Raw genomic sequence first — 15,006 nt, forward strand, 5'->3', positions numbered from 1 at the left:
ATAAATATATATATACTCACTATTTCTATTTGCAGTTTTTGTTTTACCTCTTTTTAAAAAAAGTACACTTATTAGATATTTTTGTTAATGTGAAAGAAGTACATGTTAGATTTTTATGAGTTCTGTGTTTCTGTCCTTTTATTGCTTTATTTCTATTTCAGATTTTTTACTTCCTACACTTAGCTGGGTATATTTTCTTAAAGCTATTTTAAAAAGAAGGTTAATTACCTTTTTTGGTGCTAAAACATTTAAAGCTATGAATTTGTCTTGGATTCTGACTGCCTATTTCCCTTAAGTCCTGATAAATAATGTTCTGTTTTTTATTTTGGTGGTAGCTTATGGATTTTTGTCTTCTTTGACTCAGTCTCATTTTTTGCTGATACTAAAATATATGATTCAGGTTTGGATTTATTGCATTCTAAACATAACTCAGCACTTGTTCAATTTTTAAAAAATTAATAGGAAATTTAATGATTATAGACTTTGTTTTTGTAGCATATTCACATCAATAGTAATGATGATATCAAAGATGCAGACTTTATTCTTTCTAACTAGTAGGTTGTATAGTTCAAATCAATGTTTTACTTTTTAATCTTGACACTGATTTATTAAAATACCCATCTAGTTTCCTTTGTGTCAGTGTCCCTATTTATTTCTAGCATTCTTATTCTGTAACTTTTAAAAGATACTGTTTACTGCACAAAATTTTGGTATATTTTTATATTGTTAAAAGATTTAGTAAATATGGTATTTAAAATATTTTCATGAAGCATCATGTGATGTAGTATATATGCATGATTAACTTTACACCTTTTATTTACTTTGTATGTAAATTTTATATATTAATATTGTCATATGGTTTATTTTATTTAGATTAGACTTAACTGTCTTTGTTTATTGTTTATATTTTAGTTTTTCTGTTTGAAATTTAGTTGTGTCTCCTCTACAGAGCAAATATTTATATTTTGTATTTTAACTTAACCAAAGATGTTTTACCTCAAAAGAATTTTCATGCTTTTAAAAACATTTATTTGTTGGATTGATATACCTGTCTTTTTACTTGATGCTCTGTTTCCTGTATTTTTTGTGGAAGGGTGACAGTAATATTTACATTTCTCTAGTTAAAGATATTGGTACGTATAACTTTGTCTAATTATTCTTTGGAATAGTAATTTGTCTCTTTACTCTCCTGTAGTGCTTTGACTTTGTCTCTCTTCCTTTCTAAATCTTCATTTGTTTAGTCTGGAGTTATATGCCATGTCATTTTATTTTTAAGTACTTTAAACTTTTCAAGACTTTTTTCCTTTTTTAAATAGTGTGGCTTATATTGTGGGAACCAGCATAGGCAGTGAGAGTGACAATGACCTGAATGGTCTTTTTACTAAGGTAATGACATGGGAGGTAAAAATTCATATGGAATCTTAATTTGGATCCAATGACAGTTTGAAAGATCTTCTGAGATTTAGAATATGCCCATCAATTTTTTTCTCACTGAAATATGATTGGATTGTGGGTGTTTTTTTTTTTTTTTTACTTCATTGTTATTTTAAAGGTGAATAGGATAAAATTTTTAAAATCTTTTGTTTTATTCTTTATAAATGGAATCAAATCTTGTTCCTTGTTCCGAGTAAAGTGTCCAAAAATATCATTGCTTTTGTGGGAGGCACATACTTCATTTTGGAGGTGGTTGGTTTCTTCTGTGCCCTTCTTCCTATTCCCAATTTTGGCATTTAAAGTTTGTGAAGTACTTCATAGAAAATAATAGGAAAGTCATATTACTGGTAGCTATTTATAACTTACATAAAATGAAAATCCATTTCTTGTACCCTCATTAAGAAATGGGATAGTAAGAATGTCTTTGAAGCCCATGGAGTGACATGTTTGTTGAATTCTTCTGTTTTCAGTTCAGGGATGACCCACTGTACCAATTTTTTTGTTTTCATTCTTTTGATTTTCTTTCTTGTATTTTAATGTATTTAAAATTACGTGCGTGTGTGTGCGTCTCTAACCAATATATTTTACTTCATATAAATTTTATAGTATGTGTCTAACTTGCTTATTTATTTACTTTTTGCTCCCTGTTCTAAGATTCCTATATATTGATGAGTTTAACGGTGTGAATGTGACAATTCATTTACTCCTATACCATTTTGGTTGATGTTGAAATAATGCAACTGAACATTTTATACATGACCATGTATGCCTATGAAACCTTATTCACTAGGTCATTGGTATGTGTACATATTTCACATTTTCAGATAATTACTTTTCCAAGTGATGATGCAGTGTCCTCCTGCCAGCAGCGTGCAAGAGTTCTCACTGTTCTATAGCTTTGCCAAAACTCATTATGTCAGATTTGGGAAGTTTTGCTAATTTGTTAGGGTTAAAATTGTACCTTGCTTTGCTTATAACTTATTTTATTTTTTTATTACTAGTTCAGTTCAGTATCTTTTTATATTTTTTATGGTCAGGTTTATTGATAATTTTTGGGTGGATCCTCTTTGGAATGCTTCTTCATATGCTGTCTACATTTGTCTCTTATTATTAACCTCTTGTGTATATTCCTTTGGGTACTGTTCCCTTTTCAGTTATATGCACTGGAAACAATCTTCTCCCAGTATGTGTCTTACGTTTTGACTTTTGAGGCATCTTTTGGTGCACGGTGATTGTTAACTTTAACCTACTCATGTTTATCTCTTTTTCTTTACTCTTTCTTTAACTAAAGCTATAAATATCTTCTCCTGATATGTTACGCTTCTCATATAAATACTGGAATTAATTTCTGTATTTCGTGTGAGATAGAGGCTCAGTAGCTCACCATCAGTGATTGAATTATCCAGCCTTTTCTTAACCTCGGAGCTGACTTTGTCATAAATGAGCAGGTCTGTTTCTTGTGCTATTCTGTTTGATACTAATACATTTATTTTATAGTAAGTCATAATAGATGATAAAAGAAATGTTGTCCCCCCTGCCCACCCCCCATATGTTTTGTTTTCTTGACAAATACCTTATTCTTGGTCATTTGCCTTCCAAATCACTTTAGAAGTCAACTTTCCTAATTCCTAGGGAAAAGCCTTTGGGGATTTGAAGTTTTATTGATTCTGCAGAACAATTAATTAATTGATTGATTTAGATTTTATTTATTTATTCATGGCAGAGAGAGAGAGAGAGACAGGCAGAGGGAGAAGCAGGCCCTGAGCAGGGAGCCCGACGTGGGACCCGATCCCGGGTCTCCAGGATCATTCCCCGGGCCAAAGGCGGCACTAAACTGCTGGGCCACCAGGGCTGCCCAAAACAATTTAGAGAGAATTGACATGTTTATGATGCTGAATTTTTGTTATCATTGACTCTTATAATGAGATCTATTTAAGTCTTAAGTATTTGTTTTGATGTATAGAAATTGAGTTGATTTTTATAGAGAGTGTATTAATATATTCAGCAGCCTTGTTAAAGTCTCTTAATGATTAAAGTAGTTTATTATGAATTCTTTCTTCCTCTCTTTTCTATCAGTCATATCTTCTGTGAATAAAGACTTTAACTTTTTCTTCTCACCCTTGTGTCTTCTGTTACTTTATTTGGCATATCATGTGAGGAGCTCTCCATACATACACTCAATAGATGTGAAGGTAGACAAGGTAAAAAATAGAGGATATTTTTTGAGGTCTAATTCTGTGTTTTCAGAGAATGATTTCAAATGTCATCATTGGGTGTGATTTCTACAAGTATTTGATAGGAACTTTCTTACCAGACTAAGAATTTACTTTGTTTTTAACAAGATAAGAGTTTTGATAATGAATGTTAGATTTTTGGATAGGATCCCCTCCCATTCTTTTCTTGCAGCTGTTGTGACAATCATGTAATTGTTGTGAGGAGGTAAAGCAGCTGCACACCTCTGTGATAAACCATAACTCATATAATTTTTTTATGCATTGATTCTTTCATATTTCCCAGTGTCTATTGAAAGGACACATGAATTACATGTGACAGAAAAATAAAAACAACAAAGCAACTTTTGTTTCTCCATGACCATAATCATGCTTTTGCTTTATCATTATAATTTTACAGTAAATATTTTAGCATGTAGTTATTTCCCTTACTAATTTTATTGTGTATATAGAAATAATAATATGTGATTTGTAGATAGGTTTTTAATTTTGACAAATTTGGTAATTTTTTTCCTGGAAAGGTAACTTTTATAACCTGCTGTATTGTCCATTTCTCTTTCTTCCTTTAGGTGGGACAATTTTTTAATAAGTTGTGTGGTTAATGATTAATGTATTTTTGGTGTTTATAGAAAGAGACTTAATCATCTGTTTTTCTTCCTAGGTTAGTGACTTTGGAAAACAGCCCATGTGTTACACCAGAGTTGCTTCGTATATTTCAGAATATGTCCCCACTTCTTGGTATGTGTGAAAATCTAAACACAACATCTCTTTTTTTTAAAATATTTTATTCATGGGAGACAGAAAGAGAGACCGAGAGGCAGAGACACAGGCAGAGGGAGGAGCAGGCTCCTTGCAAGGGAGCCTAATGCAGGACTCGATTTTGGGACTCCAGGATCATGCCCTGGATAACATGCGCTTCCTGAAGGCAGGCGCTAAACCACTGAGCCACCCAGGGATCCCCACAATATCGTTTTTGAATGCAGCCATAATTTGAAGCCTCATAGGTGACTTTAAATTATACCTTCCATTTTTACAGACATCCCTCATATTCACAAATAAGTGTAATAGTATTTTAATAGTTTTTATATGTGTTTCTATGTAACTTTTTAGAACCATTTTTGCCTATTAAAGAGTAAACACTGAATTTACCAAATAATTAAAAACAAAAGAATGTCTTTGGAAAACTAATTCCATATTAAGTTTGAACTTTGCCTGGTAAAATTTCTTGTTTCATAGCAGGTTCTATAAGGTATTTGAAAGACTGTATATACTATGGTATTTTCTAGTTGTCTTAACAAAATGATTTTATGCTGTCAGTTGCTCAACAAATGTGCTCTGTAATATTTCTGGTTTAGCGAAGGCACCAACAAATGAGGACTATTAAATATTGGCAAATCATATTTATTAAGTATTCTGATGTATAGAGATGTAAAATTGTAAAGCATAATGTTCTTGAAACATCATTTTTGGCATGTGGAACGGGAGACGTAGGCATCACAGTAGGAGTGGGTCCTTAGTCTCTTTTTGGCCACCTTGGATGAGATCTAATTAGTTAGTTTTTCTTTTTTCCCCAATCAGAACGTATTCTGATGATAATTAATACTAGACAATAAATTATTTTCTGTTTACATATTGCCCACCATTCACAAATATATAATATCTTACATTTAAAAACACATAATAGGGGATCCTGGAGACCCGGGATCGAGTCCCACGTCAGGCTCCCGGTGCATGGAGCCTGCTTCTCCCTCTGCCTGTGTCTCTGTCTCTCTGTCTCTCTGTCTCTCTCTCTCTCTCTGTGACTATCATAAATAAAAATAAAAAATAAAATAAAAAATAAAATAAAAAAATAAAAACACATAATATTTTATTTATATAGTTGTTTTGTGAGGGATTTTACCAGTGCAGATTAACATTTAAACTCATGGAGTAATATAAGGATTGTATACAGTGCTGTTTACAGGCCTTTCTGATTCTTTTTCAGTCTGCAAAATACTATCATTTATCTATAAAATGTAAAAATTCATTTTTTCCCCCATTTATAGTACCCATTCTTCAAGAGTGATCCATGCAACATCTTTAATTCCTTCATTAGAACTTTGTGTCTACTAACTGAATATTTTCAGGAGAGGGCATTTACAGCAATATCTGAAGACTTTTCTGGGAGTTTATTTGTAGTGAGCAAGTTTTATTAGAGGCAAAATACTACTGAGGTATACTGATACACTGGAAAAGTAGATTTACTCTTTGACAGTATCAACAAATGTGGACTAAAATACTCTTAAAACTGATGAGAAAACCTCTCATTTGCTGGATGGCCATAGTGGGTAGATAATGTAATTAGTCTGTCACATTTTGTCTGAGATTTTCTGTTATTTTACTCCACTCTTCAGAATAGATCTCAAATAATACCAAAGTACCATTTATTTTCTAATAAAGATCCACTTGCCATTTATCATCTAGTGTTCTATAAAATGGTTGAAAAAATTCTCAAAGATGAAGACTGTGGCAATAGATCAGTCACTTGTTGCTAGTCTCCTAAAAAAGTTTTATCTGTTTTTTAAGACCTCACAGGGAAAGAAAGTAGAAGATGTCTTTTTCACTTTCCTTAACTCTCTGGGGAAGGCCTTTCTTTTAGTTTTACTGTACCTAACTTGGAGACCAATACAGTACCATTCTGGGAAATCCATATTGCTTCTTTGTATTTGACCTACAAATAGAAACATCACCCAGAGCCATTGTCAACTTTGAACAGGATTCAGCCATTTTCACTTGTGGGTGACTTTATACAGTGATTTCACTTCGCCTGTGTTATTTGACCCCAAATTTAGCATGCCTGACCTTTACAGTATAAGAGGAGAAGGATTGGTAGACAGGAAAAAGAGACTTAAACAAAAAGCATTGACTAACCTTACTAAGGCTTTATGGCATTATTTTGAGTGTAGATTTCAGTAAGCATTATAGTACAGTTTATATAACCGTATAAACAGTTATATAACCGTAGAAAGTTCTGTAGTCAGTGCATAGTCTTCACAAATCACTAAGGACTTCTATGTGTTTAGAACAATTTCTGCGGGGATCCCTGGGTGGCTCAGCGGTTTAGTGCCTGCCTTTGGCCCAGGGCATGATCCTGGAGCCCTGGGATTGAGTCCCACGTTGGGCTCCTGGCATGGAGCCTGCTTCTCCTTCCGCCTGTGTCTCTGCCCCCCTCTCTCTTTCTATGTCTATCATGAATAAATAAATAAAATCTTAAAAAAAAATAGAACAATTTCTGGTGGTATGCCCGTGTGGCTCAGTCATTAAGCATCCTACTCTTGATTTTGGCTTAGGTCATGATATCAGGGTCATGGTGCCTTGCATCTGACTCTACTTTCAGCGGGGAGTCTATTTGAGATTCCCCCTCTCCCTCTGGCCCTTTCCCTGCTTCTGTGAGCATACACACTTATACATACACTCTCAGATAGATAGAAAGATAGATCAATCTTTAAAAAAAAAAGCAGGGTCTCCCACATAGTAAAGATTATTTGTGTTTTGCAATTATATGTATTACTATTAACTCTTAATATTGCTGCTATTTTAAAAGGAAAAGTAACCACTATCTCTTTAGGATTTGTTACTTAACTGAATGAAGAACTAGTGAAATTTCATCCTCGTGATAATTGATTTTTGATTTAAGCTTTTTTAATATTCAAAAATTTAAAACATTTTACAGATAGTAGCAGTGAATATAGGTTATATGTATGCTATTGAATTAGTTTATTTCTGCTTTTCTCTTTGAAAACATGTAATTTTATGCATTATGGTATGTGTATTTGCTTCAATAATAAGAAATTCTGTTTACACAATATATCTGCACATGTTTAGTATATCTCGCCAACAGTGTTACCTTTATTTTTGAGTATGGCAAAACTAATTTTGACATGTAGCATTTTGCATATACATTCTTTTATATGAGGTTTAGAATTCATTTTAAAATATAACCAGAATATTTATTTTAGTCTTTTAAGAATATAGATCAAAATGAATACCTGCTTTTCTTATCAATGAAAACATACTCTTTGTCATTATATCTGTGATTTTTAAAAATTCACTTAATGAGTAGCTATTACTTGTTTATAAGTAGAATTAAAGCTATTAGCCGGAATTTTCTCAATTTTCATTTAAAATATATAAAACCAACAATATTGAATGTTACTTATGTATTTAAGTTAATGATTTTTAAAATATGTTAATTGTGAATAAATCCAAAGACAAAAATTCACTTTATATCCTTTATCGTAAATGTAAGTAGAATGAGAGGAATTTAAAGTAGAACCAGAACCTATCACTAAAAATAATTCTGATAATTTAGTTCTAAGGGCTTGTTTTTAAAAGCCTTTAAATCTGTTTTATAGTGTTAGTTTACTTAGTATTCTCATTACTTTAAAGAAACATATCTGACTGGTTCTTGTCTATGTTGCTATAAATGTTAAACTAATGTTCCTTGGCCAGTCAAATTCTTTTTGGTGGTACTTTCTATCTAATTTGGAAGGAGCTTTTCTCTACCTGCCTTCATAATGATATAGGCTCTCTTATACGTTTTAGGCCTCATATATTAGAGGAATTTGAAATAAAAGGAGAAATTATGATAGTTACATTTCCAAACATAAACATTAAATAGTATAGTTAAACTTAGATTGCTATTGAATCTCTTTAACATAATTCAGTAATTTGTTCTCTTTGCTCCATTAAAGAAATGTTAAGAAAATAAATGTAACATGAAAGTACAGATTTACAGGAACAAAAGAAGAGAAAAAAAAAGATTTGCAGAGTATAAATTATTAGACAAATAGATGTAAATCATACATGCATACAGCATAATTAGATACTTTGGCCTCAGATATTTGCCTCTGAGTTCATTTACAGCCTGTGAAAGAAAAACTTGTTCCCCCAAATTAAGGATTTTCAATCTAAACATTATTGACATTTTGAGCCAGGTAATTTTTGTTTTGAGGGACTGTCCAGTGCATTGTATGAAGGTTAGTAGTCTCCTTTTTTTTTTTTTTAAATTAATTTTTATTGGTGTTCAATTGACCAACATACAGAAAAACACCCAGTGCTCATCCCGTCAAGTGCCCCCCTCAATGCCCGGCACCCATTCCCCTCCAACACCCGCCCTCCTCCCCTTCCACCACCCCGGTTAGTAGTCTCCTTAACCTCAACCCAGTAGATGCCATTTCTAACAGTTTCTAACCAGTTTCCAGACATTGCCAGATGTCTTCTAGGTGGCAGGAGCCCCTGGTTGAGAGCATTTGATTTAAATTATTGACAGGGTCTGAAAGTAAATACAGATATCTTGCATCTTGAAATACAGCTTCTTCTGATACTAGACCAGATCATATTCTTCACAGACTCACTACAAATTTGTGGATATAATGAACAACATTCACTCTATTTGTTTTTTAAGATTTTATTTATTTATTCATGAGAGAGAGAGAGAGAGAGAGAGGCAGAGACACAGGCAGAAGGAGAAGCAAGCTCCATGCAGGGAGCCTGATAAGGGATTCAATCCCGGGACTCCAGGATCACGCCCCAGGCTGAAGGCAGATGCTAAACTGCTGAGCCACCCAGGGATCCCTCACTATACTTTAAACTAGGCATGATAGCATGACCTAGAAAATTTAGTAAAAACTAACTTTGCCATGACGGAAGCATGGAAAACTATGACATGACCTAGTCACTTGAGTATTTGCTTGTGTAGATGGATCCAGTAATAGTTTATAAAGTTTTTGCAAAAAGAGATGGACACTGGTTTTTGAAATCAATCCTTCTTAAATCCTGTTTCCTTCATTATATATCTTGATAAAATTTTAGAAGGCAGTGATTTAGAAATTACATTCCCTGACATGCCTGGAATGTAGCCATTTTAAGTTCTCACTTAAATAAGACCTTTCTGTTTTACTTATCACAGTCATTGCCATGCTGCTCTTCAGTGTGTTGGTCTGCTAAAGAGTGTGCACAAGTCCAAACTTGACTAAACATTCTCCTTGAGCAAAAGACCATGTGAATTTTTCATTAGAATAACCTTATCCAATATAAAGGCCTATTCCTTTATTCTGAGATTTCATCTTCTCATGTGAAAAATATTTAGATGATAGTCTTCATTATTTCTTTTTATGTTTCATTAGCACAGTCACAAGTTGATCCATCCCTATCCCTTCCACAGTTTTCATTTTCAACTACTCTGTTGAATCCTAAGGTATATCTATGCTTTTGAAAGACATTTTGAGCTGGGAGTAAGATTGTCATTTTTCTTGTAAAAATATATAGAGAATTCTCATCTGAATGGAATGTCTTCTCTCTGTGCTAGGACAGGAATTAATTAAGAGCCAGAACCTAGGACAATATTTTGTCAGGAAAAAAAAAAAAACCTTTTTTAATGTGTCTATTGCAAATGAAGAGAGTTTTGAAATTTGAAAAGAATGGCACGTTTTAGATATTTATTTTTGGGGGTCATTTTTTGATCTGTACATTGTACACATAAGATCTGTATTCTGTTGTGTTATATGTGATAAAATGTAAAATAACACTGATCATTTGGGCATATATAATTTTAATAAAATAGCTTTCTCTTTTGTACTAGAATAGTTAAACACAGTATCCTTTTCCTATGCTATTCTGATAGTTACCTTTTTCAGAATATTTTTTGTATGTAAGTTCTTATAGGGGAACAGATTAGAAGATGACTATAAGGACTGAGAATTATCTAAACACAAGATTACAAATTTTTGGAGTACCATAGGACTCTTTTCATAAGTAGGGTAGCACATTTGATACCCAGTACTCCATAAATGCTTACTGAGTGAACCATTTAAGTACATGTGAAAATATGATAAAATGATATATTTGAAAAATATGGTAATATGATAAAATGTCATTTACCATGCCGGCATTAGCAGTGTAGTTTGAAGTGAAAGTTTGGTTCATACAGTTATATACTTCTTTTCTGATAGGAAAAAAGTATCTGGGAGCGTAATACTTTTCTAAATAATTTTAACTAATGGCAGGTAAATGGGAAAGGACTCAGTGAGAGGTTGATGTCAATTTTTGGATAGCTGTATATATCCCAGTAGTCTGAATAGCACTCAGAAGAGGTTTATAAAGAAGGATATATAACTTAGTTTTAAATAAATTGCTTTGTTTAAACTGATTTTGAATACTGAATTAACCTGTCCTTTTTAAAATAAATTCATTGGCAGAACTAAGTTCAGAAAATCTCAGAACCTGCTTTAAGATCATCAATGGTTATATCTTTTTATCATCAACAGAATTTCTACAGGTATGGTGTAGTAGTTTTTACATTGTAAAAATTTATGTAGATCTTCTTCTGATTGTATCTCATTTGAAATCAAGTGATCCCTTTTGAAAATTTTAAAATTTTAAATATTGATTTATTATTTTAAGGAATAAAGTAAGGAGAAAAAACTTAAGCACTGTAGGGCAGATGTGATGCAGTTCCATGAACTGTTATTTAACACAGAAATTGTCCTTATATTTCTGTAAAAGTCAGTATTGCAGTAAACTGTATTTTTTCTAAGCTTTTTCTAAGAGTCCTAATTGAAACTTTATGTGCTTAGACTTTAAGTATATAGTTTTCAAATAGATTGAGTTCCAAATTTAATTTTTGCCTATTTTGATACTGCAAATATATTTATATATATATTTTAACTTTTGATTGAATTTCAGACATATGCAGTGGGTCTCTGTCAGTCCTTCTGTGAGCTGCTAAAGGAAATTACTACAGAAGGTCAAGTTCAAGTGCTCAAGGTATTGTCATGTTTTAAATGAATATTGTTGTAAGTATTCCATCTATATTTTGCAAAATTGGACCTTCATTTGGGTTTGGACGATTAGCAAGAAGGAGAAGTGTACTTCTAAACAGTTATTTTCTTTAAGCAGTAATCATTTGCTCTAAGACCTCTGGAGGCAGAGGTCTCAAATTTGAATGTGTATACGGATCTCCTGAGGATGTTGTTAAAATGTGGATTCCACATTTCTGGCAAGGTCCCTGCTGAAGGGATCCTAATGAAGGTACATCCCTCCTTCCCTCCATACTGAGACCCCACTTAAAAGCAAGGCTTTAAAGATGTTTACTAATTGTCCAAAGTCTGGTGGCATGTGATACTTTTCACTCCTTCAGTTGGTTGGCCTGCTTTTGAGATGAAATTTTATTATAATTTGGTACTTCTAATCTGTGTGGGCCTCGTAGTTATGTTATGAAGCTTGTATAAATTGTGTATAATTTATAACCAGTATCAAATCATTATGTTGTATACTTGAAAATAATACAGTGTTATATATCAGTTATACTTCAGTTAAAATCTTTACAAAGCTTTGAGTTAATCTTCATACATTATATCCTTACAGATTAAAGATCTACATTATATACTGTATGTAATTGTTTAGAATTAAGAACAGGCTCTGAGTTGTATTATGTTCATCTATGTATTAAAGATTAAATAGTATCAATTATATATTTATAAACATAAGCATTTATAAATATATAGTGAAATATATCTTTACATGTACATGCGTGTGTGTATACATATATACATATGTGCTCTACGTTTGTTCTTTGCAAGAAGATGTAGCTGTTAAAACTATCACCCCTTCTTCCTCCCTCTCACACCCCCGGTTTTCCTAATTTTTCAGTTGTGTTCTACATCAGATATGGTCAGATTCGCGAGTTGGTGAAATGTTATTTATCATAACAAAGTAGCATTTATTGTATGAAAGCCATGACATTTCTTTAGATCCTAAAAGCTGTGATCTCCTCCCAATGAAACAAAAAAGTCTTTGCCCAACGAGGTTCATTGTAAGAAATGTACAGTTGACCCTTGAGCAACAAGAAGGTTAGAGCTGGAGACCTGCACGTTGAAAATCCAGGTTTAATTTCTGACTCCCCATAAACTTAACTACCAATACTCTGCTGTTGACTGAAATCTTAAAAATAACATGATGTCAATTAACATATCTTTTAAGTTATATGCATTATATACTGTATTCTTTTAATAAAGTAAGCTAGAGAAAATAAAATATTAACAAAATCATGAGATAAAATAAAAAAAACTCATGAGAAAATATATTTATAGCACTATACTATATTGAAAAAAAGTCTGCATGTAAGAGCACCTGTGCAATTCAGACCCTTTTTCAAGGGTCAACTTTATGGAACTATTAATCACAATTATTTTAATAATCCACAGTATATTTGGGAGACTAAAGGTTAAAAATTTGTGCAGATGGTAAAATCTTCTTTTGTATTAACCACTATACATCTATTAAGAGTAATCACTAGTTTGAGCTTATTCAAGCATTATATTTAACGTGTTGTTCTTCACACATTTTTTGTACACATGCACACAAAATACTCCAGATATCCATATTAAAATGCTTGCTAATTTGAATTTCAAATTGGTTGCATTGGGTATCTTTGGTGATTATTCATTTATTCACTATATAGGTTATGGGGTCAGCAAACTTTTGCTGTAAAGGACCAGGAAGTAAATGTGTTAGGCTTTGTGGGCCATACAGTTTTTGTCTCAGCTTATTTGTATCTGCTATTGTAGAACTGAAAGCAGTTACAGATGATATGTAAATGGATGAGTATGGCTATATTCCAGTAATACCTTATTTACAGAATTATGGCATGGGCGTAGTTTGCCAACCCCTGTATTGGTATTCAGTTTTCAGTTACAAAGTGATCAGGCGGCTAGGCCCCTCTCGATAAGAACTTAGTGTGTTTCCTGGGCCTACCATAACAAAGTACCACAACTCGGATGGCTTAAAACCACAGAAATTAATTTATGATACTTAAAGTAACTAATTTTGTCACAGTGTACTGGACACTAGAAGTCCGAAATGAAGATGTTGGCAGGACCATGCTCTCTCTGAAAATGCTGGGGGACAGCTTGCCCCATGCCTTTGTCTTAGCTTCTGGTGATTGCCAGCAAGCTCTGGCTTCCTTGGCATATACATGTATCACTTCAAAACAGCAGTGATTGAAGCTGTAGCTAATAGTGTTAGGTGAGAAGTGTAGGAAACTGGTATATGACCTTAGTGTTGTCAGTTATAAAGGGGCCAAGGTTAGAGCTGCCTGATTGATTGATACCTGTCACTCTTGAGGTAGAGGTACATTGCAAGATGATATTTGTACTTTTCACAGAGTTTAGGGCATGAATATTACTCATCTCACTATTCATTCTTAAATGAGTTACACATTACTGGTGTTAAAGTTGACACTTAAGATTCTTGATTCACTTTTATATTAGAACAATGTCTTCAGGCTTTAAGTCCGTTCTTACAATATAGAAAGTCTTTTAACAGGAGTTGAAATAAAAAGGTCTTCGGTTAATTCGGATTTTTCCCAGGAAGTCCATTTATCAAACCTAATACTTCACTCAACTGTCTGATTTTTGCTCTTCTGTACTTGAAATCAAATAGAAACTTTAAACCAAGATAACATTGTAAACTAAAAATAGAGCACATAGAGTAAAATACGGCAAAACTCTGATTTTAGTTTCATAAATTCTTTAGTTTCTTTTTTAGTGTAGGAGTTAAAGCGTGAGAATGTAAGCCCCAGTTAGGAAAGAAGCATGTGGTCTCTGAAGGAGTAATTAGAGAAATCTGTGGCTTGTAGAGACCCTGGATGCTTGAGGCCTGGTCTGCTGCCACATGTCTGTCCTCACCCCCACTGTTTTCACAGTATTCTTTAAACCGCAGAGATTACAAGTAACATTGGGCATGTTTGCAAAAATGTTCTTGTGAATTTTTAATGCATTTATGCCCTTACCAAACTGATGTAGTGGCAATATATAATTTTACTAAAGAACTTCATCTATCTTATATAATCCTGGCTTCATTTTTTGTTTTGATGATCATTTCTTTTCTGGAAGTAGACAAGGAGTCAACGCTATATGGCCTTATTTCTAACTGACGAAAAAAGTAACTGGCTATGTGGGATTGATAGAAATTTGAGAGGATTGCCATGTCATTTTGATGTTGTCTTTATAGGTGTGTGTGTGTGTGTGTGTGTGTGTGTGTGTGTGTCTTCTCTTAGCTTTTCTATGGTTCTGACTTCAATAAATTATGTCTTCTCTTTCCTCTGAATGCATACAATGTAAGTGTTTTGACAGCAAGGGGATCCATAGTTCTTATGTGAGGGATTGCACGTTGATTACCCCTATATCCAGTAGAAATGCCAACAAGAGCATACTAACTGCCCATTTCCAATGTTACTCTCCTATTAACCTGCATTGGTTTTCACATACAGCTCTGCTACTTACACAGTTCTTGAGTATAT

The 15,006-nt window shown here is 33.1% G+C and overlaps 1 protein-coding gene across 1 annotated transcript in view; it reads left to right on the top strand.

Annotated features, from left to right (window-relative positions):
- Positions 1-15,006, top strand: part of IPO11 (importin 11) — a 202,547-nt gene that overhangs the window by 100,158 nt on the left and 87,383 nt on the right. Inside the window, exons 22-24 of the mRNA XM_072750015.1 lie at positions 4,327-4,403; positions 10,904-10,983; positions 11,391-11,471. Coding sequence (XP_072606116.1) covers positions 4,327-4,403; positions 10,904-10,983; positions 11,391-11,471 — 238 coding nt within the window. The remainder of the gene's footprint in view (positions 1-4,326; positions 4,404-10,903; positions 10,984-11,390; positions 11,472-15,006) is intronic.

The sequence above is a fragment of the Vulpes vulpes genome, chromosome 2 (assembly GCF_048418805.1).
Source record: "Vulpes vulpes isolate BD-2025 chromosome 2, VulVul3, whole genome shotgun sequence".
NCBI classification, from domain to species: domain Eukaryota; kingdom Metazoa; phylum Chordata; class Mammalia; order Carnivora; family Canidae; genus Vulpes; species Vulpes vulpes.